This window comes from Pezoporus occidentalis, unplaced genomic scaffold (assembly GCF_034315485.1).
Source record: "Pezoporus occidentalis ecotype Australia unplaced genomic scaffold, CSIRO_AGI_Poc_V1 ctg124, whole genome shotgun sequence".
NCBI classification, from domain to species: domain Eukaryota; kingdom Metazoa; phylum Chordata; class Aves; order Psittaciformes; family Psittacidae; genus Pezoporus; species Pezoporus occidentalis.
In genome coordinates this window covers 2,322,531-2,348,635 of record NW_026913038.1, presented here as the reverse complement: position 1 = coordinate 2,348,635, position 26,105 = coordinate 2,322,531, and the positions used below count along the sequence as shown (strand labels likewise).

At 45.4% G+C, this 26,105-nt stretch overlaps 1 protein-coding gene across 1 annotated transcript; it reads left to right on the top strand.

Annotated features, from left to right (window-relative positions):
• Window positions 1–18,788: 18,788 nt before the first annotated feature.
• Window positions 18,789–25,232, top strand: MSX2 (msh homeobox 2). Its single transcript, XM_062607669.1, has 2 exons — window positions 18,789–19,512; window positions 23,174–25,232. Exons 1-2 carry the CDS (start codon window positions 18,942–18,944, stop codon window positions 23,596–23,598), a joined length of 996 nt encoding a protein of 331 aa, XP_062463653.1. The 5' UTR covers window positions 18,789–18,941; the 3' UTR covers window positions 23,599–25,232.
• Window positions 25,233–26,105: the final 873 nt, after the last annotated feature.

Genomic DNA, 26,105 nt, shown 5'->3' with positions numbered 1-26,105 from the left:
ATAGTCCTCAGAACAAACCTGGCTTGTGAGCCCAAGAAGAACTCCCAGGCAAAGGAAAAAATAAATATTGTTTGCTGTAGCAGGCAGCAAAAAAAAAAACTGTTATCAAATATTGTGTCCTTCCTAGAAAACAGAGAAACAAAAAGCAGAGGGGCTTGTGGCCCAGTGGATATCTGCTTTCAGGACAGAGCAGAAATGGAAAGGTGATGAAACCGTACACCATAGCTCCCCTTCCTTATAGACAGTAGCAGTGTGAGATACAAAAGAACTTTCAGGAATAAAAATATCTCAAATCTAGGGCAACAAAATAATTTTTTTTTTTAAATCAGTCATAATCACATTTCCAAGGTCTTTTCTCTTCCTGGCTCCTGCTGTGCAGGTATCAAATTGTTTTTTCATAACTCATCTGCTTCTTTGAGTCCCGTATGCATTGTGGTAGCAATAGCCACTGGGGGCAGCAGGATGCTCATGCCCTGTGCCCCCTGAAATACCTGCAGGCAAGAGAGCAGCTTCCATCAGGAGAAGAAAGCTTTAGCCACTGGAATTCCTCATGGAGCCCCACACTCGGAACACCGGGTGGCAAAACATACTGAAAAGTTAAAAATACTGTAAGTTACCACTGGAGCCAGCACATGGGAGCACAGAGTGCAGATGCCAGGCTTGGCTCCTTTGGATCGCATGGCAGGAAAAATTATAACAAAGGAATAAAAATATAAAGTAATTCTTCATGAATCAATACCAGCATCTTGGTTTCACATGTAGTTTATACATCTGATGCTTTGCTTGATGCTTTGCTTATGTGAAACAGCATTTGCTGCTAGCACAGTTACAGGAAAATTAACAAAAAACCTGCCAAAAATCCCTTTACTATTAATTGAATATCAACATAGCAGTAATATTGTACAGGCTCTGAGGTCAAGGGGGTGAAGATATCGGTGTAGAGGCATCAGAGTTGGTGGTTGCATTAAACGGCATTGGACATGTGCATATAAAAACAACCACTGGGATGTTTTCATGCCACATATGTTTGCATAAATATCTGTATATATTTATAACCCACCTCTTCCCATAAAGATACAAAGCTCTCTCTCTGGTGATTTACATTGTGTATCTTTAATCTACTGCAAGGTCAAAGCAACTGAACTGAGGTCTGTGGAGCTACTCCAGATTTACACCGGTCTAATAAAGATCAAAATCTGGCCCTGAATATTACCCTTCCTATTCACAAGCATATTTTTATGTTTCTGTTGTCTTCTGCCTTCTTACATTCCTCAAGAGTTTTCCTGCTAACATATTTGGACTACAAGGCTTTCTCTAATCATCTGATCTTGGCCTTTTTTTAAGAGAAGGGAAAAAGCTGTTTGCTGGGTTAAATTACAAAAATGACAGTATTATATGATAGCAGTATCAGTATCTAAAAACCAATCTGAGTATCAGCCATGGCTAAGTATCTAATTATATTAATGAAATCCTACAAAAGTTTTACTGTGAAATTAAAAAGATAAATTATTTGAGGATGGGAGGAAACCAGTTCTATCTGCAAACTGCACTTCCAGCAGTAACATCAATCTGTGTATGGAAGATAAACTTCGCATTATCCTTCAAAAAAAGAATAATAAAACCCCAAAATCTGAATGATCAGTTCTTTATGCAAAAACCACATCATAGTTGTTGGGGGGGGTATTTTTAGTGGGTTTTTCTTTGCTTGTTTTTGTTAACAGTGATGCAGAGAACAGCTTGTCGTTTCTTCAAGTGCCCTGCTAGGAAACATGATTCGTAAGCTTTCTGCAATAATTTCTCCTTGAAATCTGAAAGATCTCAACCACACAAACATGGCCTATAAAGGAGAAAATGAATCAAAGTCAAGATTTTAGATCTGCCCATTAGTAAACATAACTCTCTATTTTATAGATGATATCCAAGCAATAGAAGTGATGTGCCCACAGGAAATTGGTTTCAGTAGCAGGTTGAAATTCCAAGTGTTCTCAGAGCCTGTGCACTCATCCGTTCACTCACCCTTTCTACCATTTAATTTGATCCTAAAAAACTCCTATTCCTACCCTAAATGTTACTGGAAGCCTATAACACACCTGATTTTTATAGTCTTTGGAAAGAGTTTAAGGAAAATATTGATAAAGTAACTGCCATACATTATTTAAGAATACTCTGCTCTGTCTCAGCACAAGATGATCCTTTCATTTCACTTTTGTGTTCTGCCAGTCTGTACATATGTAAGTTAAATAACTGTGGAAAAGCTAGATCCAGACATAGCCCCTTTCACCACTAATACTTTAGCTGTAGCTTATGTCATTTTCTTCAATGAGTGTTTACACTTCCAAACACCTACTGTGAATGCCAGCTGGCTTTAGATGTAAAAATTACCAAGGAAGAAGAAATATAAAAGTTACAAAAGCTTAAAAGCTTTTTAAAAGAGACTTCCCCCACCTGCATCCTAGTGTGTCGTAAAAGATGTATCGTAAATACTGAATGAGCGTTTTGAATACCTGACCTCAGGGATTCAGTACAAGAAAAGGAAGGGGGAAGCCAGTCGATTAATATAGCTTGGTATAGCTCCACAGCCAAAGTGGCTAGATCCTTACAGGCTAATGTTCTCAGAGAGACAATGAAATAAAAATGTTATCTCTCTTTTAGCTGTAATCTCTGATGAGAATGTTTAATCAATTAGCATTGCTGTTGTCAAAACTTGCTCCCAACAAAGGATGAGAAAACCTGCCGGAGGGGGATCCCAACGGCTGGCCAATTCCAAACCATGCAATAAGGTGGGAGACTCGTCCCTGCAAGAAACGTCATGTTTTACTAGGGTGCAACACTGACTTTTGTGTCATGAGATGAGAACACTTATCTTGCATTTTTCATCTCAGAAGCACTAGCAGAATGTCAAATAACCCCAACAAGAAGAAAAGTTTAATGCCAAGAATTGGAAGTGTTAGATTACACTAAAGAGAGTGTGTTTTTATTTTCCCCTTTCAGGAAGCAGGGGACTTGTGATCTTTGGAAAGTGGGCTGCTGCTGCTGCTGTTTAAAAAAGAAAAGCACGACATGTTTGGAAGCCAACTGTGAAAAACTTGCTGCATGTTTTCCTTGCTCTCTGAGTCACCCAGGGTTTATTCTCTCAGAGCTGGTCGTTATTGGAATTCCAACAAAAATGACAAGAATTTTTTTCTTCTTCCATTGAGGTTTATTATCTCTCTCGTTAACCTAGACTTTGTGCTAGAGAGTTCTCTGAGGTCTCTGACAAGAACAGGATCTCATTGTGCTAAGTACTGTACAAACATATCACTGCTAAAATAAACAGGCGGGAGATCAGGAGACAAAGAGTAGAAGGAAATAAATACAATTGTTCCCTTCTCATACATGGCAACCATAGGCCCAGGGAGGTCATAGGACTTAACTTAAAGCAAAGGACAATGTCAAGGGCTTAAAAATTTACCTGTTTCCTGTAGGAGAGCATGCAGCATTAACCACAAAATTACCTTTCCTTTCTACCTACCTATCTGCTTATGAATGCACAGCGTGTCGTCAAATCATTCATTGTTTCCTGAAACGCAGCACGGTTTCTTTTTTGTCTCCTGCCCTCCAACAAAACTCTCCTCAGAGACCTCTTCTTTGCAGTTCATGAGGCATCTGCCCATCCTCTGCACTGTACTGCTGTAGTAAATACCCTGGCTCCACTATCTGTACCATTGATTTATCTGAACCATGGACATAGCTTTGATGTGGTGTAATCTTGGTACCTGGCCAGATGGGTGTATTAACTATGAACATTTCTCCACAGAAAATTCAAATGTAGGTCACGGTAAACAAATGCACGTGAATAGAGATCGTTTATTTGTGGGCAGAGCAGCATTTGGTGGGTTTTCAGAAGACTTTATATATGGCTTCTCCAGCATGGGTAGCTACAGAAAATAGATCTCCATTCTGGGACAAGGGAGAAAGTATCTTCTTGCCTTAAAACTGCCAAGCAGCAGTCGGTACACTGTAACCCCCAGAGCAAAGGAAGACAAACCCAGGGATTGTTCTCATGTCAGAGCTGCAGAGCAGCAAGATTTAATGTGTTGGTTTTTTTAATGAGTTGCAGAAAGAAGTGGACAGTGAGGTGATGAAATTTCCTGAAGTGCTGACAGACTAAGACGTTCTTACTTAGTTATGGGAAATGCTGGAATATGCATGTTAATTGGTATGACTGTTTAGGGTTGTATTCAAGCGTGCAGCATTCTTGGAAAGAGCTGTGTTGGTTTCATGTGCACCTTTTTGATGTGGTGTTCATTCCTGAGCCACGACCCCGTCTCTTAAGGATTGGAAAAGACAAACAACCACGGCAAATGTGTCAAGAGCAATGCTAGAGAGGCCCAGGCTGGATTAGAAGGGGTCTAAAGGGAGCTGTTATGCTTGTAGGAGGTCCTAGGAAAAACAAGAGCAGAGCAAGAAACACCAGGAGCAGGAACAATGTGCTCTGAGCCCCTCACCAGAAGGAGTTGACAGCTGTCATGCTCTTCTTTGCATACAACACCCAAATTTCATGCTCAAAATAACAGCCTAAAAGCTATGGACAGAAATCCACATTCTTTCCTACCATCATATCACTCAACTCAGAAACTCTTACGTACTAAAACAAATTAATTAAAGACAACAGTATATCTATCAGCAAGAAGAGGGAAATACTGGCACAGCGCTCGCGGCTCTTGCAGTGCAATGGCACAACTGGGACAGCCAGAGTTCCAGTTTGGATGGGAGAAACAGGGCGAGCTTGAGACATTACTAAATGAAAGATCAGCTACACAGTAGCATTCCCCAAACATACTTGAGAAGTGACAGCTACGCAAAATTAACCAGAACATGACGGATTAAGGCAGGCTGCGGAGAGCACAGTGGGGTCATTGAGCTGCTCGAAAGGCTTCACAACAACAGTTTGTGAAAAGACTGGCTGGTTCCTGAAAAAAAAAATAACAATTGAAAAGCCTAAAGCCATAAGCAAAAGGCTAATGAGAAGTGGTGAAATTCACACCAGAGATGCACACAAGAAAAATTATTGGCTTGGTTACTCTTTACTTGCTATTTCATTCATCAGAGTTTTGGGTTTGTTTTGTTTCTTGGGAAGGATATTTTATTTATTCACAGGCCTCCAATTTCAGCTTGTAAATATCCAAATAGCCAAAGCAGCTCCTTGAATTGAATATATTTTTCTACCGTTTGCAAACTGAAAGTTAGGATCTCTCAGAGCAGCTGATAGTGCCAGAGAAAGATTTTTCAGAATGAGGATCCCAAAGCAGTTTTCAGGGGAGAATCATACTCTAATTTTTGCAGATCTGTAGGAGAGACAGTCTGCTAAACAATCTACTGATAATGCAGCATGGCTCCATCCTCATTTGATTTCAGGACTTAATCCATGTAAATCTGAATTTACTGACATGTAACAAAGTTTGAAAAACTAAAGAAATAAACTGGAGTATTTCTACTGTCAGAGCTGACAATGGATTAATAAAAAGCCATATTCAAACCTCAGTCCCATGCTTTACTCACTCCTCTAATAGTCGAGAGACTGTTGTGTTAGAAAAGAATGTAATAAGGACACGTTGTCCTAGACATTGTGTTTCCTAACATTTTGTTAACTGGACACATTTTTGCGGGTTAATAACCTCACTTGTTTTCTGATGCTTACATTCAATTGCAAAAGCAGCTGAGAGGAAAAAAAAATGCAAAGGAAGACTAGAATAAAAGCCAAGAAAGCCTTCTGTGGAAGTGTAGGTGTTTGGACATGATGGCCTTTTGGCAACTTCAGAAGTTGGGTTTTTTGTTTTTCTAGGTGTTTAAAGAAAAGCAATTACCTCTGTGATGACACTTAATATGCCAAGATTCTGCCTTGAGCAATTTTTTATGGCTGCGTTATAAACTCCAGAAACTAGAGAGTACACCAGAGCCACTGAAAGATGTTTCAGTGCAGCAGTTCTGACAGGAAAACTGCGGTTACACTGGCATCTGAAAATTCTTGACAAAAAAAGACAAATAAGCAAGCAAAAACCAGTGGTTTAAGGGGGTGGAAATGCTGCATCATTAGCTAGAGAGCTATAATAAATGGGCTGAGATTCTTTGCCTTTTTGAAGCTTATCTTTAAATTCTGAAGCAGATTTTACCCCCTTTGCATTTCTTTCTTTGAACAGCAAACATGACCTTCACTGAGGGGATGGAGGGGGATGCTGATACAGTCAAGAAAGGGTTGTGCCTTGAGGTCTGCTGACCCTGGGCAATAGCTCCGTGTGCAGCAGTAGTTTATTCCTGTTCCTGTGCTCAGATTATCAGGATTTTTACACCCAGTTCTCAAGGCTGCAGTGTGGACACCCAATACCTTCTAAAGAAGACACTGACCACTGTAGGGCTGGACCTCAAATTAATTCTGGTTAAGAGGCCATTGGAAAAATATAAGTGGCTTGTGCTTCCTTAACTCCAGAGGTGTCTGGGACAGGTTTCATTGTCGGCACAAGCTGCTGCCCGTCACAATCTTGACTTTCCCATGTATGTTCCCTGCAAGTCTTGATCAATGTTTTCTCTAGTATTTCAGTAACTGTAAACTGTCATTCTAAGAACCCACAAGTTACAACACTAAATAATGTTTTCAGATATGCTTATGTTGTTTATTTTAAGGATCTGTCTAAATGGATCCTTTTAATTGCTTCATGGAAAAACAAGTTTACTTTATGGTTTGAGGGTGTAAGGCTGCGTATCATATTACTCCTGTATTTGTATAAGAGTGACTATTAAAATGGTTGATAAGCTACTGAGCCTGAAGAGCTACAATTAGATGTTTCCAGAAGCTTGTGCCCTGTCAGTCAGCACAAGGTGCTACAGACTTTGTAAAAACTCTGCACTGAGCTACTGGGAAGTTTTCAAAATGAAATAGTTGTAAAACTAATGTCCCTTTTCATCCAAACACCAGGGTTTGTGTTTGATTGGGTTTTTTTCCCAAACTTTCTGGATGTTTTAATCTCAGTTTTTAAGAAAAAATATGTTTAGAAATGTGTTGGAAAGCCATATATGATACCTAAAAAAAAAGTAAAATAAAAAGCACAATGTGTGTTAAATTGAGTGTTTGAATCCATCTCTATAACTTAACTGCTGCAAAAATCTTATTTTTAAATGAAAACAGACTCAGTGAAATGAACAGACATAGGGGTACTGACTGCCTTTGTTGTTAAAAGAAATGCAAAATCCAACATGAAACTTCTTTTCAGTATTTCCAGAACTTGAAAAAGAGAGAAGCAACTCTCCTTCCTCAACCCAGCCTGCTTCCTAAAGGTGCTCTCCCAGCAGTGCAAATGAAGATGCTTATTCAAACCTGCAAACAAAATTCAGGAAGATCCTTTTGGCGTTGGTATAAAGCCATTATGCAGGTGATTAACCCATTAATTTTCAAATCCGTACGTTGTCAAACATGACAAAACAAATGAGAGGAGGATAAAAGCAAAGTTGCCAATTACGATGTTGTACGAAGGAGTCAGCCCAGATTTAAGTGACAGACCTTTCTTTTCCCTTTAGGTTAATATTGCTTAAATTGCACAGAGCAATTTGCCACATACGATGCAGGTTAAATACCACTCCTACAAACTCCTTGGAGGATTCTGCTGGCTCAGAGCACTTACAAGTGGCAAGACTGAATCAACCAACTTCAATTGAAATACACATTTGACTGGATATTGCATTTCCTTTGACTTAAAAGGCAAATTGCAACTAACTTAGACGGATCTAGCTTTGGAAGTGGGAAATGTGATTCAAAAGTAATTCAATCAAATGGAAATCAGGGCTCCACAGCTTAGTTTCTGTTTCAACCACTAGTTTATAACCACTGATTTATAAAATTAAGGTTAGACAATAATCTTTTTATGCTCTTGTCTTTGTGTTAACCAGCTTTTAAACGAAGACAGTATAATTTTAGGAATTATTTGAGATCTTAGCAGCAAAGATTCCCTTCTATGCGGTTGCTATAAATACACGTATAGAGAGGTGTATATGCGTACTACTTAAAAAAAAGTTCAGGATCAGATCTGGAGGGTTTGTATGTCATTGTTTGATGAAGGTATACTTTGGAGAATAAAGAGTTTGTTTGGAGGTAACCAAAGAAACCCTGGCACCATCCTTCTTTTAACTCATCAGCTATCTTGAGCATTGATAATAAAACAAACATTTTCAGAGTGCAGTGAACTGTTTTCAAGACATCACTCCAGGGATACCAAAAATGCATTACTCGGATATCCGCAGTAAATTTTAGGGCTGTAAAAAGTTGTCAATCAGCTTCTAGCGTTCCCCTTTAAACATAATTATGTTTTTTCCCATTTAATTGGTGATCAGATTTTTTTTTTTTACATTTCCATTTTACCAGTCCAGAACGTCAGTGGAACAACACCCTAAAAACTACAAACATTCTTTCTTAAGCTACTACTAACACCTGCACTCAAGAAAACAGAATTTAAATCACTGCTTCTTCTTTTATTTTTTGTCCTTTTTCTGCCTTTTTTTCTTTCTTGTACTAAGCCACCAATTTTACTTGGATTGTGGAAGTGAAAAAATTACTGTCAATTGCATTTCTACTTTTCTTCATTCCTGGCACCACAGAATTTGGGAGGTGGTGGTGAGGATTTTAATTATATAACATAATTCTTTTAATTGGAAAGCTTAATATCCCCCTGTTTATACTTTCTTACATTCCTGATTTCAAAAAAGAAAGATGTTGTTTGTTTGTTTTACAAAATCCAAATTTGGCCTGAACAAGCCCATGGAAGAGCCAGTTAATAAAATTACTCAGTATTTATGCTTCTGCCTAAAGATTGCACAGAGATGCAGGAGAATACACACATGAAGGAGTGTCTGTCTCTCTCAAATCCAGCACTGGATGATCTCATGTTTCTCCTGCCTTCTTGTATTGTTGTTGGAAACCTTTACTTGAAAAATAAAAGGAAAAGAGGAGGCAAAGCTGATTTACCTTTCTGAAGGAAACACATACTCCTTGGTGGATAGAAAATGCTGTTCTTCCCTCATCTCTGTGGGTTCTGTGCTAGTCTCATCCCTCTGCCTGCAACACTGGACAGCCTGCACTACTCACATGCTACTTAAGAGCCAGCCTATCACCTAGTAGAAAGACTGAAGAAAAACTGTTGGAGGTAAAAGAAGTGGAATTGGGTTTGAAGACTTGGAAGCAACCTTTTTGCTCCTCGTATTTTGAAGCCCGTCCTTCAACCTAGTTAGAGCAACCTAGCACAAGCTATGAAATCAGGCTGCAATGAGGGCACAAGACAAACAGGGCAGATGCTTCTCTGGGGAGGCAGGAGGAAAGGCACTCACCTCACAGCCTCTTCTTTCACACCTGGGCAGCGCTCCAGCGTCTGCTGAATCAAGCCCGGGGCTGGAGGCAGGGTTTAAAGCCAATGAGGGGGCAACAGAGGTGAGTGGGAAGGCAGCCTGCTCTGTGGCCATGGGCTGCTCGGAAGAGATCCTGAGCACCAGGGAAAGGGGGTGAAACTGCCCTTCTTTCAGGTGTGGTTGGTGCTTCTCATGCTGTCCCATTCCTCCTTCTCCCTTGCCCATCTTACAGGCACATAATCCAGGCTGAGAAAAACTGGCTGTAAAGGCATGACACAGCTCTGGGTACAGGACCGTGCTGCAGGCAAGGATGGTCAGAACAGAACCAGTCATAGGCCATCTCCAGCAACCTCCTGGGGTCACTGCCAGTGATCAGAGGGAAGGGGTACAGACACTACTTCATACAAGTGCTATTCCATGTGGGCATTTACTACCATTATTCTAATCTGTTTTTCTTCCCATGCCAATGCCAATGCAAATCCAAGAATGAGTCCTTTGATTTTTTTTTTAAGACCCTTTGGCCCCTGCAGCACAAGCTACCCTGCAGTGATGTTCTGCATTTAAATACAAGAGCCAGTGGGAATGGTAAAGGTAAATCAAGGACACCTATGCCCCATGATTTGCTCTGTGCTGTCTGTAGCCTGCAGAAGCTGCTTTTCTTGGCATTCACCACCTTGAAAGAGAGCACTTTGCATTTTGCTGAAAACTGATCTGCAGAAGGAAAATACACACAAACACACCAAAATCTGATTTTACATGCTAGCCTTTTTGCTAGTAAAGAAAAGCAAAAGGATAATCACTAACAATAATGTTACACTTGCCATAAATAGTTGCTAAGGATAAAAGCTTATACTAGTTCCCAGAAGGCATCAGCAACTTTCATATTTATTGAGTATAATCTGCTTTTGCATTATCCTCTTTGAATTCTGCCACACCAATAATAACTCTAATCGTACCATTAGCAATTACCTCCAAGGTTTCCTGCCAGTTTCTCCTTTATTACTAACTGGTAGGTGTTCACAGAAAGGCATTTTCACTCTTTTCCTGTAATCATGGATATACTTAATCTTGACCTACTTGAAACATGACCAAAGAAATCAAAATCTTACTGAATAAACTACAAATTTATACCTGCAAATGATTTACACAGAGAAAAAAAAAAAGTAGTATTTAAAGCACAAATGGAAGTGCAAAAGATACAAAGAGTGCTTTGTATTTCTGTTGTTGTCTATGCTAGCATAGAGATGTGTTGCAAATTTAGTTGGTGCTGGTCATGCTGCAGTAGATCTGATGGGAATTTTGGATCATACAAAGCCTTTGTTAACATATTAGACCTTGAGCTGATTAAGCCAGTTGCAATTGGAGTTAGGTCATAATGTGGTTGGCTTTGTTGGACCTAGACCGATAATGACGGAGAAGCAAAGCCAGTAGAATCACTGCAGACCAAGGCTGACTAAACTATTCTGATCCCTGTTAGTTGATTTCTCTCTCTGCAATGTAGAAAACAACATAATTTTAAGATTATTTTCTTGGCGTACGTGGATCTGGCTTTCACTGTGCTGTAAAGAGCAGCAGCCCCCTGCCTCGCCCGCTCTTCCTCCTCCTGTGCAGTGTATGGCTGTGGAATCCAAAATGCTACAGAGCCAAGCGCTGCCCAGGCTGTTATCTGTTGTGGGCCAAATGAAAATTCATTACTCAGATACTCCTGCATGCTGGAGCTCTGGTTGCTGTCTAAGCCTCTGTGTTGTGGCTGAGAAGCATCTGGAGTAAATCAAATGAAACAAAACCTCTATTAACTGAACCTAAAATATCCAGAGCTCACCAATATCATGGTCAAACACCCTGACATTGCAAAAAATTACTTTCCTTGGTACAAATCTCTTTTTCCTACGTTTCGCTAGCATTGTCACTGCTGCTCAGGAAATCAAGACTAAGCTGGTTGCCTGCACCCTGAAATATTCTGAACCACATTGTTATGTAGCACAGTTGTGGAAGCTGACCAATGCCAAGCCACTGACAGGATCAGGGTCCAGCTACAAACCAAACCCTTAGATACTGAGAGCATCTCTGAGCACAGCGGTCTTGTTAGCACCACTGAAAAAAAAACAAGTGTTGAAAAAACAATTTGACTTGACTGTAGAGTAACTGAGATTTTTGCAAATGGGGAACTGTGGGGAGCTACTATCCAAGGAACTTTCCAGTGGAGCAAATTGGGATTGTGCAGTCACAAGAAAATGCAGACTTCTAGTAAAAAGCAAACAAAACCTGAGTCAGTCTGTTACGTGAAGCAAAAGCCCACGCAACAGACTACAGTGTCCTGATGGGAAACCTCTGAAACTGCTCCCTTCCCACAGTCTCTGCAAGCAACCACCTTGAGTTCGACTTAAAGAGTATTATAATTCTTTTTTTCTACCTTAGAGACTATAAATGCAGTTGTTTAAACTGTATTTTGTAAATACATAGGCAAAGATAATGCTTACATTGAAAAAGGGGTTATTTTCCAGAGGGAAATTATGGAAACAAGACAGTGTGGGAAATTTCAAAGTACCTTACCTGAGCAGCAGTCCGTGTCTAGAAAGAGGGAAAGTACACTAACAGGGATGGAAGGACTGCAAACTGGATGAGTTAGTGATTCTTCTCGTCTCTGATTTCTAAGAGACTGTGCAAAATATAGCTGCAAAAACTCGTTGCATGGATTTAATTTCATCATTTGCTGAATGAACATCCTTCCAACATCTGTTATGTTGTAAAATATTATCTACTTTTCTTATTATAACTCTTCGTGCAAATACATATATATATACACAAATAAAAATTGTTGCCCTTCATAAAAAGACTTGGACCTGATACAATCTACAGAGGAATTAGGAACATCCAAATAAATTCCCCACCCCTGGGTAACACCACCGGGACCCTGACGGCATTCTCTGCAGGGCTAATACCATCTCAAAATGAAATCAGAGTATTGCGAACCCCGTGAAAGAACCCTGAATGTAATTAAATAAAGGAAAGGGGGGGGATTCCTGTAACCGTGGAGGGCTGGCTGGAATCCGGCGTGCTATGTGCTCGATCCGGAGCTCGCTGCCCACCCCACTCGCATCCAGCGCCCTGGGTGACAAAGTGCCGGGAATGAGCTGGACGGGGCTGGGTGTAAAAGCACTTTTGGGATGAGAATTCAAGCTCGCTCCAGAGTCCTGGCGGGAACGCCGTGGGTTTGGCAGCAGCCAGCCGGGAGCTCACTCACACCCAACGCGACCCGCGGGGGCTCCAGCGCACATCACTCGTGGGGGAGTGCGGGGTGGGGGCTGCGGGGCCCTGCGGGAGGCTGAGCTAAACCCTGCTCCCTGAGGCACCGGGTTGTGTCCCATCGACAGCATCGCTCAGTCATCGGGCAGAACTAAACCTACCCCAAAGTAGCTTTACCAGATTGCTGTGTGAATCAGTTCCTCCCCTTCTTTCTGCCAAGTAAAACAAAAAAAAAAAAAAAGTCCTGCATCTCATTTCAATATTTTTTCTTTTAAATAAGTTTTAAAAATTAGGAAAATGTTAGTTTTATTTAAAGAAATTGTGCCTGAGAAGTGAAGTAACCAGCCAGATGGTCTCGGAGTCGGGCACTCTCACAATCAATTTGTACCAGATCTCAGCCTGTAATTCCAAAAGCAGTTTATTGATTCCTTTATTATATCATCCTGTATAATCAAAAAGAGATGGGCAGCTACGGGAAGCAAACGGCGCTTCGCAAAGCTGCGATCATTCAGAGGCTCGGGATAGAGTTGGGGGGGAAAAAAAATTACAACAAACAGACAAACAAAAAAAAACCAGGAAGTTAAATGGGAAAAAAAATAACTGACAGCAGATAACTGTAATTCAAGAATTGCACCAGGCACAGGACACATCTCCACACTGCCAGTGTACAGCATAAATAACGGGATTTTTATAGGAGCTCTGTATGACCAAGGGATAATTCAGTATGTTTCCCACTTCCCATCCTCTCTTCATTTCCTAGATTGGTGGAGGAAAGCAGACACAACATTGAAAACGAATGTATGTGAAAATTGACAAATAAAAGTAAAATACGCCTATAAAAATGAATTCAGACGCTTATTTATGTGGAGAGATGGGTGTGCGCAGGCAGTCTCCGGGAATCACCGGGTACGGCACCTAAGTCAGTGCAGAAGTTTTTAGTTTATATCTCCCCGCACATTATTTTCCGCGCTGGGATGAATCATTTTGATGTATTCATAAGGCAGACAAGCAGGAAGGTGTGTGCGATAATTAAGATTCACTGCAGCAAGTTCGATGGAAACCGTTCGCAAACCGAAAGAGTCAGGGGAAAAAGTTTTGAGGTCATAGAGTGCCATTTTTTATTTTTGTAACCCTTTCTCTCCCTCTTAAAATGTATATGTATGTATAGATATATATAAAAGAAAGATATCTCCGAAATCCGGGTTTTGGCATCACTGCGGCCCCTGACGGGGCGGGGGGTCTGGCCGTTAGGCGCCCGTCCCTGCGTTTGCCTGAGGCCAGCCCCTAAAGTATTTTGCCCACGTTACTTATTACGACGGTGGGTTTGGGGTGCCCTGCGGCGGACCGAGCAGGGGAAGGCTCCGAGCGGCACGGAGTCAGCAGGTGCCCGGGCTCCCCTCCTCGGGGCCCGATCCTGCGCTCCTGGGAAGCAGCGCTGGCTTTAGGGGGAGCAGGGTCCGGGCCGTGTCTCCGGGACAAAGCGGGACCCTCGAGGGTCTGGTTCGTCTGAGGGACCCCCCGTCACGGCCACCGGCACCCCCGGAGCCCCGCTTTCCTTCACAGTGAGGGGCCGTGTATCGCCCCCCAAAACCAAGTCTCCACCCGATCCTCTCGATCGCGACTTTCCTCCATGTAAATATAACCTAACAGCGCTTTCCTCCCTCGTAGTTCCCCATGTGTTTATTTAAAAAGTTACTACCTCCGGGAGGAAAAAAGAATCGTTTTCAATCCTTAAGGGTAAACTGTTTTAGGCTGGAAGACATCTGATCTCTCACAACTATCCCCTGCTTCTTGCCAAACAGCGTAAATATCTGATCTTAAATGAAATACCTGCATAGAGCGAGGCTGAGAGCAACGCTCGGCGGGTGGGAAAGGAGACGCTCGTGTTGGGCAATAATCACGGCTCATTGTACACTCACTGTCTTAAAGAGCGGATGACACCGGTGCGATAAATAGGAACCATTGTCGGGTGACACAGGGGACAATTATAACGCGTGATTGCACTTACTGCCCATTTCCCTCACCGAATATAGCGCTACTTAGCGTTACCGCATTCACCTTCCCCGTGCACCGGGACCAGGCGTTTCTCCGGGCGGGCAGAGCCCTCCCGAACCCCGCGTGCAGCCTCTCGGACCGCGGTGCGCATCCGCCGGCGGGACCCGGGGTGCTCAGGGAAAGGGTCGGGTCTCCCCAGAAGCAGCCCGGGACCTGGCTCCGGCCAGTGGCCATCAGCCAAAACGGTTTCAGAAACAGCGTCCGAAAGACTCGGGCGATGGTTTAGATGGAATCGCCGGTAACCACCTTTGATCCCTCGGAAGCTCTAATCTTTAGCTCCTTTTAATTCCTCTTTAGCGTCTGGGGGTAAATATAAAATATCTGTTATTACAATGCCTTTCTCGTAGCTTCAGGTCTCATTTCGAGCAAGGCGATGAGACAAAAATATCCCGATCTCTGACACATCAAATATTACCTCGGCGTTCACCTCGTTTCAGGGCAAAACTTAGGCTTGATGCACACTGTGATCCCATTTCCCTGCCTTTATTTTAGTCAAATCGGGAGCCTTATCTTCCTTTCCTAAAGGACTTCCACACGCCAGCCTTACGGTGGCTCGCTAAAAAAAAAAAAAAAATAAATAAATTAAAAAAAAATTTCTCTTTAGAAAACGGCTTATTAACTAAATCCATCATAAAAGGAGGGGGAAGTGCTCATGGGGTTGTCCCTCGCTAAGAATAAACGCGCTTCCCACTGCCCGCTGGTGTTTTGTCCCAGCGAGTTGGCTGTAAAGGCTGGCGCTTTGCGTGGACTGGGATTGTAGGGCATCATTCGTGTATTGATCTGCTCGGGTTCCCTCTTGATTTACATAAATAAGGGGGGAGGGGGAGAGAAATTGGACAAAACCCCTCCTAAGTACAGCAGCACCAGCTATCACAGACTAACTACACTGTGGCATTTCGTGGTGGGGATGCTGCCCGCGGCCAAACGGACGCAAGAGCGAGGATGCTGTGGCAGGGCCGGTCCGCCGCCTCCCCGCGCCCCCCGGCTGGGAAAGGCGAGGCGGGGATGGGCCGAGGGCAGCCCAGAGCCGGGGGCAAGGGGGGGGCGGGAGGCGGAGCTGGCCGGGCCGGGCCGCCGCTGCTGCCGCTGCTGGAGCCGGTCAAACTGCACAGCCACTTCCCCCAGGAGCTTCCCTTTCATCTCCCCGCTCCTGGCGCCTGCAAAACAGCCTCAGTTCGTCTGCAACGTCTCTCCTCCCCCTGCGCTCCCTCCCTCCCAGCCCTGCTCCAGCTGAGAACCTCAGGACCGGGGCGCCCAGAGCCCGCCCCGGCTCACCGGGACTGATGCTGTCAGAGGCGGGAGGGGAGATGAGGGGCACGGGGGGTTGTTAGGGGCTTTCTGGGCATCCTTGGGATCCGGCAGCGCACCGTGCGGCGGTCCGGGATTGGGGGCACGGGGCGTGGGGCTGCGGAACAGCCCCGGCGAGTGGCCGTCCTCCCGGGAGCGGGGTCTCTCCAGGGACACGAGCGGGGAGCCCGACGCAGGGGGAAAGCCCCCGGACTCACGGCGGTTCCCAGGGCGGGGAGAATTCCCTGCTGTTCTGAGATCCTGGGTAGAGGAAAAGCTTGAATTCCTAGAAATGTCTCTAAAGCCCATCTCGGCAAAGTTTCCGTCCCGACGTTCAGTACCTCGTGGGGCTTCATTCTCTGATGTTTAAGTGCTAGGAGGAGGATGAAGGAGGGAAGGGGTGAGGGAGGAGAGAAACCTCCAAGTTCAGACTTTGGACAGAAAATGCACCAATCTCGTGATGGGCTAATGCTGAAGAGGGCAAATGCTATGAACAAGCCCTGCCGTGCTTTGCTACCCAGGGCACTCCTGTGACACCCAAAAGCCAGCCAAACCAGGCTGGGTAAGTTCACTTCTGCTCTGTCCTTTGCGGTACCAAAAGTGCTTGTCACTTGGTCCCCCTGCAGCCTCCCAAAGGATGGAAGCACGGAGAAGCCACCCCAAGCCCGTGAGGACAGTGTGTGAGCTTGCACACCTAGGCCACCACCAGGCATCTGGTGACAGAACCTGCAGCAAGGGATGTGATCAGTGTCGCCATGACCTGCCCTCCTGTGAGCTCTCCTTACCCCGGCGCCCTTCCAGCAGGCATTGACTTTGGGAGCACAGTATAATTATCTGTAGTATTTTCAGCAGCCCCACAATGGCTTTCTAGGGGCAGTGCATTGTTCTTGACACACATGCATTGTTCCTTCATGTCCATCAATTCTCATTTACTTGTCACAGTGCAGGAAGCATGGAGAAGGGAAAGGAAAGGGAGGGGGAGGACAAGAAGGACAAGCTCAACCCCATTGCCGCTGCAGAGCTTGCAAGGCCCAGGCTGGCTGGCTGCAGACCTGCATCTCTCTGTATCTCCCAGCAAAGAGATGAGCTATGTGGGGAAGGAGAAATGACAAACTGGGGATGGAAAGGGCAGCTGGAGAGGCATCAGCTTGTGGGATCAATTATTTTCACCCCTAGAGAAAATCCGAAATCAGGGTTCTGCTTCCTAAGATGTTGCAGGCTTCCTCAGCCAAGTTAGTTGGGCTGAGGCAGTGAAAGGCATCAGTTCTCTTGCTTGCCTTTAATCCTTAACTCATCAAGGTCTGCAGTAACACTGCCAGCAATCAGTAATGAGTGTGCAAACCCTACCATTAGTCCCACTGATGAGTGGGATTTTGTAATATGGTTTCTTGTACACATCCTCCCACACTCCTTCCCACACCGCAATAGCATGCCCCGGTCCCAATTTGCTCTCCATGGCACCAAGCGAGATGCCATCAGGGCTGGGGCAGCTCAGATACTTTTTGACAGACCTGGGGAAAGCTGGATGACCGGGAATGTAAGGGGTTGGGAGGACCCCCTGGGCCCATCATAGTGCACTCAGTACAGCCCCATCATCGAGGTGATCTCTGGCCTGGCCTGGGCAGAGGAACATGGCCCAGGGAAAGTCCACACCAGACCAATTCCTCCCCCAAAATCAGCTCCCAAACTGCCCTCTATGAAAGGGTATAATCACCCAGGCTGTGGAGGGTGTGAGAAGTTGTGATATGTGTTAGCAGGACTGGGGACTTCAAAGACTGCTGCATGGGCTGGCGGGAATGTCAGGAGTCCAAACTGAGCACAAGATGAGCTAGTGAAATCCTACGTTCTGTGGAAGGAATATAACCAAAACTGCTCAGGAAGCAGAGTCCTGTAGCCATCCAGGATGGAGCCTACTGCTTTGTTTGAGCCACCCCTCAAGTCAGGGCTTGGGCCGAGGAGCTGCACTGCACAGCCCCAGACTTGGGCAGATGCACTGCTGCCTTCTCAGAGTAGTTTGGGGTTTGAAGCCTCAGTTATAACACCAAAACGGCTCCAAAACTTTACTTTTTCTGAACTTAAAAAAAAAGAAAAAAAGAAACCGGAGAAAGTTGCAGGCACAGCATAAAATAATACCTGGCATAAGATTAAAATAATTGTGAAAAAAAAAAAAAGTATATGCTTTTATCAGCGGGGTAATTAGAAACGCTTTATAAAGGATAGTCTTTATTCATACCACTGGTAGGAAGTCAAAAAGTGAGAGAATCTTTCATAGTACAAGATATGCCTCTTAATTAAGGGCTGCGTGCCCCTAATTTATTAAAGCTCATCTATTCATCACGTGCATAATTGACGCTGCAAAAAAAAAACCCAAATAATTACAGTGTAAGCTCTTCAGCGTGGTTTTGCCCTGCTTGAGTCCTGCTGCCGAGGAAACGCAAACACCCCCACCCCCCACCCCCCCCAAAAAAAAGCCTTTTTCGGCTGAAAATCGAGCTGTTCGGCAGAGGCGGCCGCGTCCCCCCCACGGGGGCTGTCTCCGCCCGGGGGTGCAGCACCCCCTGCCACCCTCGGCAAAGCTCCTGTTTGGAGACGGGACAAGCCCCGCTCTGGGGAGGGCGGCGGGGATGGGGCGCGGCGGTACCCGATGGGGCGGCGGGAGGAGCCGGGCCGGCGGCGAGAGGAGGCAGAGCCGCGATCTTCTAAAGTTTCCTCTTCGCCTGATGATCATCATCAGCCGAAATTACCCCCGCGGCTTTTTTTTTTCTCTTGCTTTTTTTCGTTCCTTGCCTTGCTGTGATTACAGCCCTGGACGGTTCCTTAATAGCACAGCTCCGCTGGCTGCCCGTGTCATTAACTCCTAATTCATTTCGGGGAAGGGGGGAACTCCCCAAACAAAATCGCCCCGAAAAAAAAGAGAAGAAAAAAATAATAAAAAGGAAAATAAAAGTGATTTGGCCCCGCCCCCCCGCTGCCGAGCCAATGGCATGAGTCACCCCGTGACGTCAGGCCCCAGCGCTGGTTCTCATTGGTTCGTGGGGCGTCTACACTACTTCCCAAAGGAGGAAAGCGCCTGGGAGCCTAAGGGGGGAAAAGGGGGGCGGCCCCGCAGAGCCCCACTCACACCGTCCCTGCGCAGGGCCCGGCAGAGGCGCAGCGCAGCTCCCCGGGCGGCCTCGCTCCAGCCTCCCTCCGTTCCCGTGATGGCTTCTCCTTCCAAGGCGAAGGAGGTTTTCTCCTCCGATGAGGAGGGCCCGTCGGCCGGCACCGAGGAGCACCACAAAGTCAAGGTGTCCAGTTTGCCGTTCAGCGTGGAAGCCCTCATGTCCGACAAGAAACCCCCCAAAGAGCTGCCGCTGCCCGCGGCGGGGACCAGCGCCGACGGGGCGGCAGTGGGCACCTCCAGGAACCTGCTGCTGTCGGGCCACGGCTCCCGGGACGCGCACACCCCCCCTGGGGCGCTTACAAAAACCTTCGACACCGCCTCGGTCAAATCGGAGAACTCGGAGGACGGCACGTCCTGGATTCAAGAAGCGGGGAGATACTCCCCTCCGCCAAGTGAGTGCCCGGGGAAGTGGTGTCGGGGGCTAGCGGGTGGCCAGGGAGGGCAGGCGGGCACCGCTCCGGCCGGGAGCTCCGAGCACCGGCCTCGGGCAGCGCGGCTGCCGACGTGCCGAGCCCGTCTGTGGCACGCTGGACATATACATACACACGTATATACTATTTTATGTATGTATTCATAGCTATGCACCCGATTTTTATACGTAAGTTACATATTTCTTCATTTATATGTTGTATTTATGTAGTTATATACTTGTATACCTGTGAATGTATATAAGTATATAATGTTTTTAAAACCATAGAAAGTTCAGGAGCTACCAGGGACTAGCTCCCTTTCCTAACACACGGCTCACTGGGTGCCACTTCGTCCGTTTATGTTATCCCGTTGCCACGAGAATTAGGAATTTTTCTCCCGTCTCCAAACGTTGCAAAGCAACCTCTTAAAGTCGGGAATTGTGCCTTCCAGCCTTGCGCGCTTTCTGCGTGCCGGGTCCTGACGCGGTCTCCTCTGGCACGGGTGGTTGCTTCTCTCGCTCCTTGAACGCTGCCTGTCAAGCGTTCCCCGAGCCGGGCCCGATCTCTAGCCCTGGATGTCTCCCGACCGTGTTCCCACCGCTTTAAGGACAGGCAATCAGTAGGTGACAGGTCACCTCTTCAGCCTTTGGGCTGTTGGGAGCCGCGCTGCTGGGTCTGTGCCGAGCTGCGTTCTGCTTTCGGTAATAAACCTTTAAAAAAGTGAGGGGAAAAATAAATCAGTTGCTTTTAAAAATAAAAATACACAAAGCTACCTACAGGAAAAGGTGAGATCCGCAGCCCGGCGGTACTTAAGTTTTCTGCCCACCGCCAAAAGCCTTGGCGGCTGTACACCTGCATTAGCACATGGATTCACTCTGTTCTGCATCCCCAACATACCCTCTGTAAATTTATTTAGTTAAGTCGGTAACTTTACAGACGCTACAACCGTCGAGCCGGACAATCTCGCAGAATTTGTTCCTGTAAACTAATGTTGCGGGAAGGAAATTTAGCTCTATTACAGCTCCTTTATTTTTTTTGACAATCATTTCGATTTGGCTTTCAGCCACTTCCTTTCCTTTGCGATAACCCCGAATTAATTTGATTTCTAACGTGCTGGGAGAGGGCCCTGGAGAGGCCCCGGGAGGAAAGCAGCTCGCCCTTGTCATTCCCCGAGCAGCTCCTGTTTGCGATTTTTACCCCCAATATGCTGGAAATTGTATAAAGAAGCGTGTGCTCCTACCCGGACCCCTCCTCTAAACTGCTCAAAACCCTAGACTTAGGCACGGCCTAGTCTTCTTCTGGTACATTTCTTTTTTCCCCTTCGGAATTCCTCCTTTTTCTTTATTCAGATCGGTGGTTCAGACATCTGAAAAATAGCTTTGTACAGAACTTAGGCAGTTCAGGTCCGGTGTTTGCAGCGGGATTTGGGGTTAATAATGGCGATTGGGGAAGGGAAGGTCCTTCGGCCTCAGCCGTTTTTCCTTCTTCCCCCGGCCCCCTCCCCGGCCCTCGGGCCCTTCAGAGCCGGTGTGACAGCGAGATACAGTGACTGGTTCTCCTGCGAGAAGCCCGTCTGCCCGTGGAGGGTTTGACATTAGAAGCAGCTCCTCGATTTACTATTATTAATATTACGAGTGGGATGAATTGGGCAAAGAGCTGAGCAATACGGAGAGGGAGCTAAAGTGATGGTTTTGGCCAGAAACGGAGGTTAACCAGGGAAGAGGGAAAAAAAAAAAACAAAAACAAAAACAAACCAAAAAAAACAACCAAACCCAGGGAAACAAATCACTGCGGCGAGTGCTTGGGGACTAGCACGGGGTAGACGCAATTACGGGGTCTGCGGCGGCGACGACGGTCCCTGCTTCTTATCATTGTTTGGCAGTCCCTTGGGGGCCGGCGGGGGAAGAAGCCCATGAAGACTCGGGGTGTATTCCCGGGGGGGAAATTCTTGTCCTGGATTTAATGTAAAAGCTGGTTGTTGCCGTTCCGGCGCAGCAGCAGCCGGGGCAAAGCCCAGAGCCGGGGAAGTTCTGGGACGGGGCGCGATCGCCGGAACCATGGGCTGCCTCGTAAATAAACCCCTTCCGGCCTGGATGAGCAGGAGCCCCTCTTAGCCGGGGCTTTAGAGAGCTTGTCTTGGAGAAAAGGCTGCCTTTACAAATAGAGAGTGGAAATGCGGGGTGACCGGTAGTGAATTTAGGGTCGATTTAGCGTAGTTTTAGTTTAGTGCAGTTTTAGGAGTGAACCAATTGTCATGGTGAGCCCCTTAATTATTAAAACGCCTTCGTGTGATCATATGATGGTATTTGACAAGTTGTTTTCTAAGAGGACTTTATTTTTCGCTTTCAGTATCTAGAAGAAGAGTAAGAAGGGTTTAACTTTTCCCCGATGTAGCTGTTTTCTCCCTCCCCTTTCTGAACTTCTGAACACTTTCCTCATGGGATTAATTTTTAATTGCGTGATAAGCACTTAAGCAGCTCCGTGGTGCTGTCTATTTTTAAAAAGAGTAAAGTGAAAGGAGCCCAGAAAACGCGACGTGCAAATACTGACGAGCGTTTGAAGCAGACTGCAGCATGTGTAAAATTTAGCAGCCTCTTAAGGGCAGCCTGTGTGTCATTCTGGATCAAGCTGGGGAGCCAGGGTGACTTGTCATATGCCCTGAGAGTGATTTGGAACACAGCAAATAAGTCACGCTTTTCAAGTCCGCCGTATGCTTTTTAATTATTCTTTAGCTTGCAAAACTATTAGTGAAAAGAAAAATTAATCTAAAGAGAAGTCAGCGATGTGCCATCCCGGCACATGCGCCTAACCTGGCTGGGGTTACAAGGGAAGTATAAACGGTAGTAGGTTTCCTGACTTGTATTGGCTACAGATGCTACAGTTATTGGTTTGTTCTGGGAGTTTTGTTTTGGTTTTGAAAAGGCAAAAGTCTAATAGCAAAATGCTGAATGAGATGTTCACTGCTTTTTTTTTAATATAAGGTTTCTTTATACTTGTTGAAAATGGGAAAACATTCCTTGAAAAGTTATTAAGCAGAGGAAAAACTTGCTCTCGAAGAAGAAATAGCAAGAAAAATGCCCAGTTATCTAAACCACAAAAATTATCAGACCCACTTCAGCTGAGAGAAAAATAGATAGGGTTGACTTGTTGCTTTTGGTGGAGAAATTCTGAAGCAGAGCTGAGCTTGTCTTTTGTACTGCTGCAAGAGATTCACTTTTGTGAGTCTTCTGCTTTTACAAATAGGTTTGCCCCATACTTTGCTAGAGTGACTCGTCCAGTTCTGCAGCTGCCAGGGCAGCTGTTTTGAGTGCTCTAGACCCGTGATGTGACTCCTAAAGCTACTGGCTGTGTGTGTATCTGGGAATCCTTTGTGCCTTCTTTGACTACAAGCTGTCATTTTGAAATTGCTGAGGAAAGATTTCACTTCCCAGGACATTGGCTCAAGTCCTGTGAACACAAGTTTGGCCAGAAGAAGGCTTTCCATAGCCGCTTGCAGAAAGAACCCGTTTTGAGGGTATCACCTGGCGAGACAGTCCCTTCACATAACCCTCCCTCCTAACCCCATTCCTCTCAAGCACAGCATCTCTCCAGAGCACACAAGTCTCCCTGCTTTTGTGATAACCAGCCTTTCCCTTCCTTGCAGGACATCTGAGCCCAACTGCCTGCACCCTGAGGAAGCACAAGACGAACAGGAAGCCCCGAACCCCATTCACCACTTCCCAGCTGCTGGCTCTGGAGCGCAAGTTCCGCCAGAAGCAGTATCTGTCCATCGCCGAGAGAGCTGAGTTCTCCAGCTCCCTCAACCTCACAGAGACCCAGGTCAAAATCTGGTTCCAGAATCGGAGGGCCAAGGCCAAGAGACTGCAGGAGGCTGAGCTAGAGAAGCTCAAAATGGCAGCAAAGCCCATGTTGCCATCGGGGTTCAGCCTTCCTTTCCCCATCAACTCTCCTATCCAGGCTGCCTCACTGTATGGAACATCTTATCCTTTTCACAGACCTGTGCTTCCTATCCCACCCGTTGGACTCTATGCTACTCCTGTTGGATATAGCATGTACCACTTATCCTAAGAAGATCAGAAAGACAAAGTGACAGTGAGACAGACTTCCTGCTGGATCATGTCCAACCCTGAGAAGGCAGTACCCCAACCAGTACTGGCCGCTCCTTCTGCACGCTTCTATTTGCCATCCGGAGTGTACGGGAGTTTGCGTTAGCAAAGCAAGGCATCCTGTATGCTACGGGTTGGGCGTCTTCTGAGAGTGCTCTGAGCGCTCAGAGTCTGATCCTCAAAGAAAAAAAAATATGTAAAAACAAACAAAAAAAAGGATAAAAAAGTTGAGCAAATGTAGGGATTTTATACAGTGCACATAAAAATAGAATAAAAAAGAACGGGCGATAAAGCAATCTCATCTTATTGAGGCAAATATTTCCCAACGCCTTCCTGATGGGGCCCAGCATATGTTTAAAGTAAGAGGGGTGCAAACCCTAAACCCACACTCTAAGTTGCCTTCACTTAATATGGGGGCAGTGGGGGAGGGAAATAAAAAGGAATAATCAAGGATTTGTTGTTTGGGTTTTGTTTTTGTTTTTGTTTTTTTTTTAAAGAAAGCAAAGCCCTTAGCTAGAGACACCGTGTAAATAGAAACTAGACCCAGTAGAGCCTGAGTGAAGTTCAGAGCCAGCAAGTTCCTGCATTTCTGGGGGTAAGAAAAATTTCCACACCCCAAACCTCTGCAAATGTTTGCAACAAGATGAGCATCGGGGCCCCTAAATGTAGAGCGCAGCTTCATCCACCATTGGCTCCTGTAATGTCTTTATCTGTATAAATAGCTTCACTGTTTGTAAAGCACTGTGAGGGGAGGTAAAGTGCAAGAGAGGGTTATTAGGCAGTCTGGTCTTTATCTCTTCCTATTGGCATGCTTAGAAATTTTTGGCTACAGCCAGGTAATCTTGGCTCTGCAATGCTCTTTGAAAACCAGGAGAGAAGGAAGGAAGCTTTCTGGGGAAAGAAGGTTGTGGGTTGTTTCCACAGTGGTGGTGAGCAAAGGATTGTGGAACACTTCTGGGAGATGTTTGGGGTTTTTTATTAGTATTTGCAACAGTCTTGTGTTGAATAGAAGAACCCCCGAGTCTTCCTCTGCTTCCCTCGCTGAGGATGCCAGTGTGACTCATGCTTTAAGCCCTTCTTAGGTGAGATCCAGGTATCACAAACAAACAACTCTACTGGTAGAATGGTGGGGTGCCAAGAGACTGCCTAATCTGCCTGTCCCTGTGGGAGCTCCCCAAAGTGCTGGCAGTGTCTTCCCCAGGCTTCTCCTTATAACTATTGTATTATATGTATTACTTTTGCTAAACTTTGTGAGAAAGTTACTCCAAAGGCTGTGGAGCACTGAAGGCAGAGCTTCTCCTGGATTTATTTTCTTAGCATGTTGTTCTGGAAGAAAGAAAGAAAGAAAACAAAACAAAACAAATAGAAAAATTAAAAAAGCCACGAGGTTTTGCTGGTTTTGGTTTGTTTTGACCCAGGCAGTGTCACCGCCTGGTACCCACTATAGATGAACTTTCCCTCTCTCTCCTCCTCACCCCAATCTTCCATTATAGGAAAGTCCCTTTGAAAGGGATGCCTTGTACAATTTTATATATTTTATTGAAGATTTATTATTTCTTATCTCTTATTTCGAATTAAATTAAAAAAGAAAAAACATGTTTAATTGTGTGTGGGTCTCTTAGCGTTTGGAGTTCTTTAAAAGGTAACTTCTCTGTGTGTGTGTTTTGCACCGCTGGGTCAAGTTCAAAGGAATGTTTGGGTTGCCTTTATGATTATTTCCCCTTTCTGAATCTGAATTAAAGCCAAATTTGCAGCACATGAAGGTGAATTGCAAGTCAACAATTCAGTCAAAAGCCAAACCTTTTATGAGGCTTCCTTGTTTTTAACAACCACTTTTAGGCGCCTCTGCTCTTTACAACATCATACTCTGGTGATGTTTCCATCACTTTTCTTAGCTCATGTACCTTTCTCTTTTGCTCAGGACTCTCCTTCTGACTTGCCTTTCCATTGTCTTCAAATGTGTGCTTTAGTGGGTGGCTAGACACAACCCCTGCGGCATTTGAGGGCCTTGTCATACAGAGAAGATCTGTCAGGCCCCTGCAATAGATGACCTTTGAAGGTCCCTTCCAACACAAACTATTCTATGATTCTATGAATACTTCTGTATAGTGGCACTGCGGGGCTCCCATGTGCTGCCAACACATTGTTTTGAGAGCAGCCCATGTGCTGCCCAGGGAGCAGGTGCCAGAGCACTCACTCCGGCCTTTCTGGTGAGGGGGGCTGGAGAGGGTTACTCGGATCAGAGGGGTACCCAGGAGGTCAGGAGTAGTTTACCGTGTTACACCCAAGTCCCGTGCTACACCAGTGTAAATTCTGTTGTAGGAGGCTTGGCATCCCAGGTGGAGAAAAAAGGTGCTTTTGCTCTGTGGAAGCAGATGAACTCAAATGCGCTTCCAGTGCACGGAGGAGAGCTTTCCCCCAGCATCCCAGAGCGAATCGCTCTCCCAACGGGCAGCTCCGCGGCCCGAG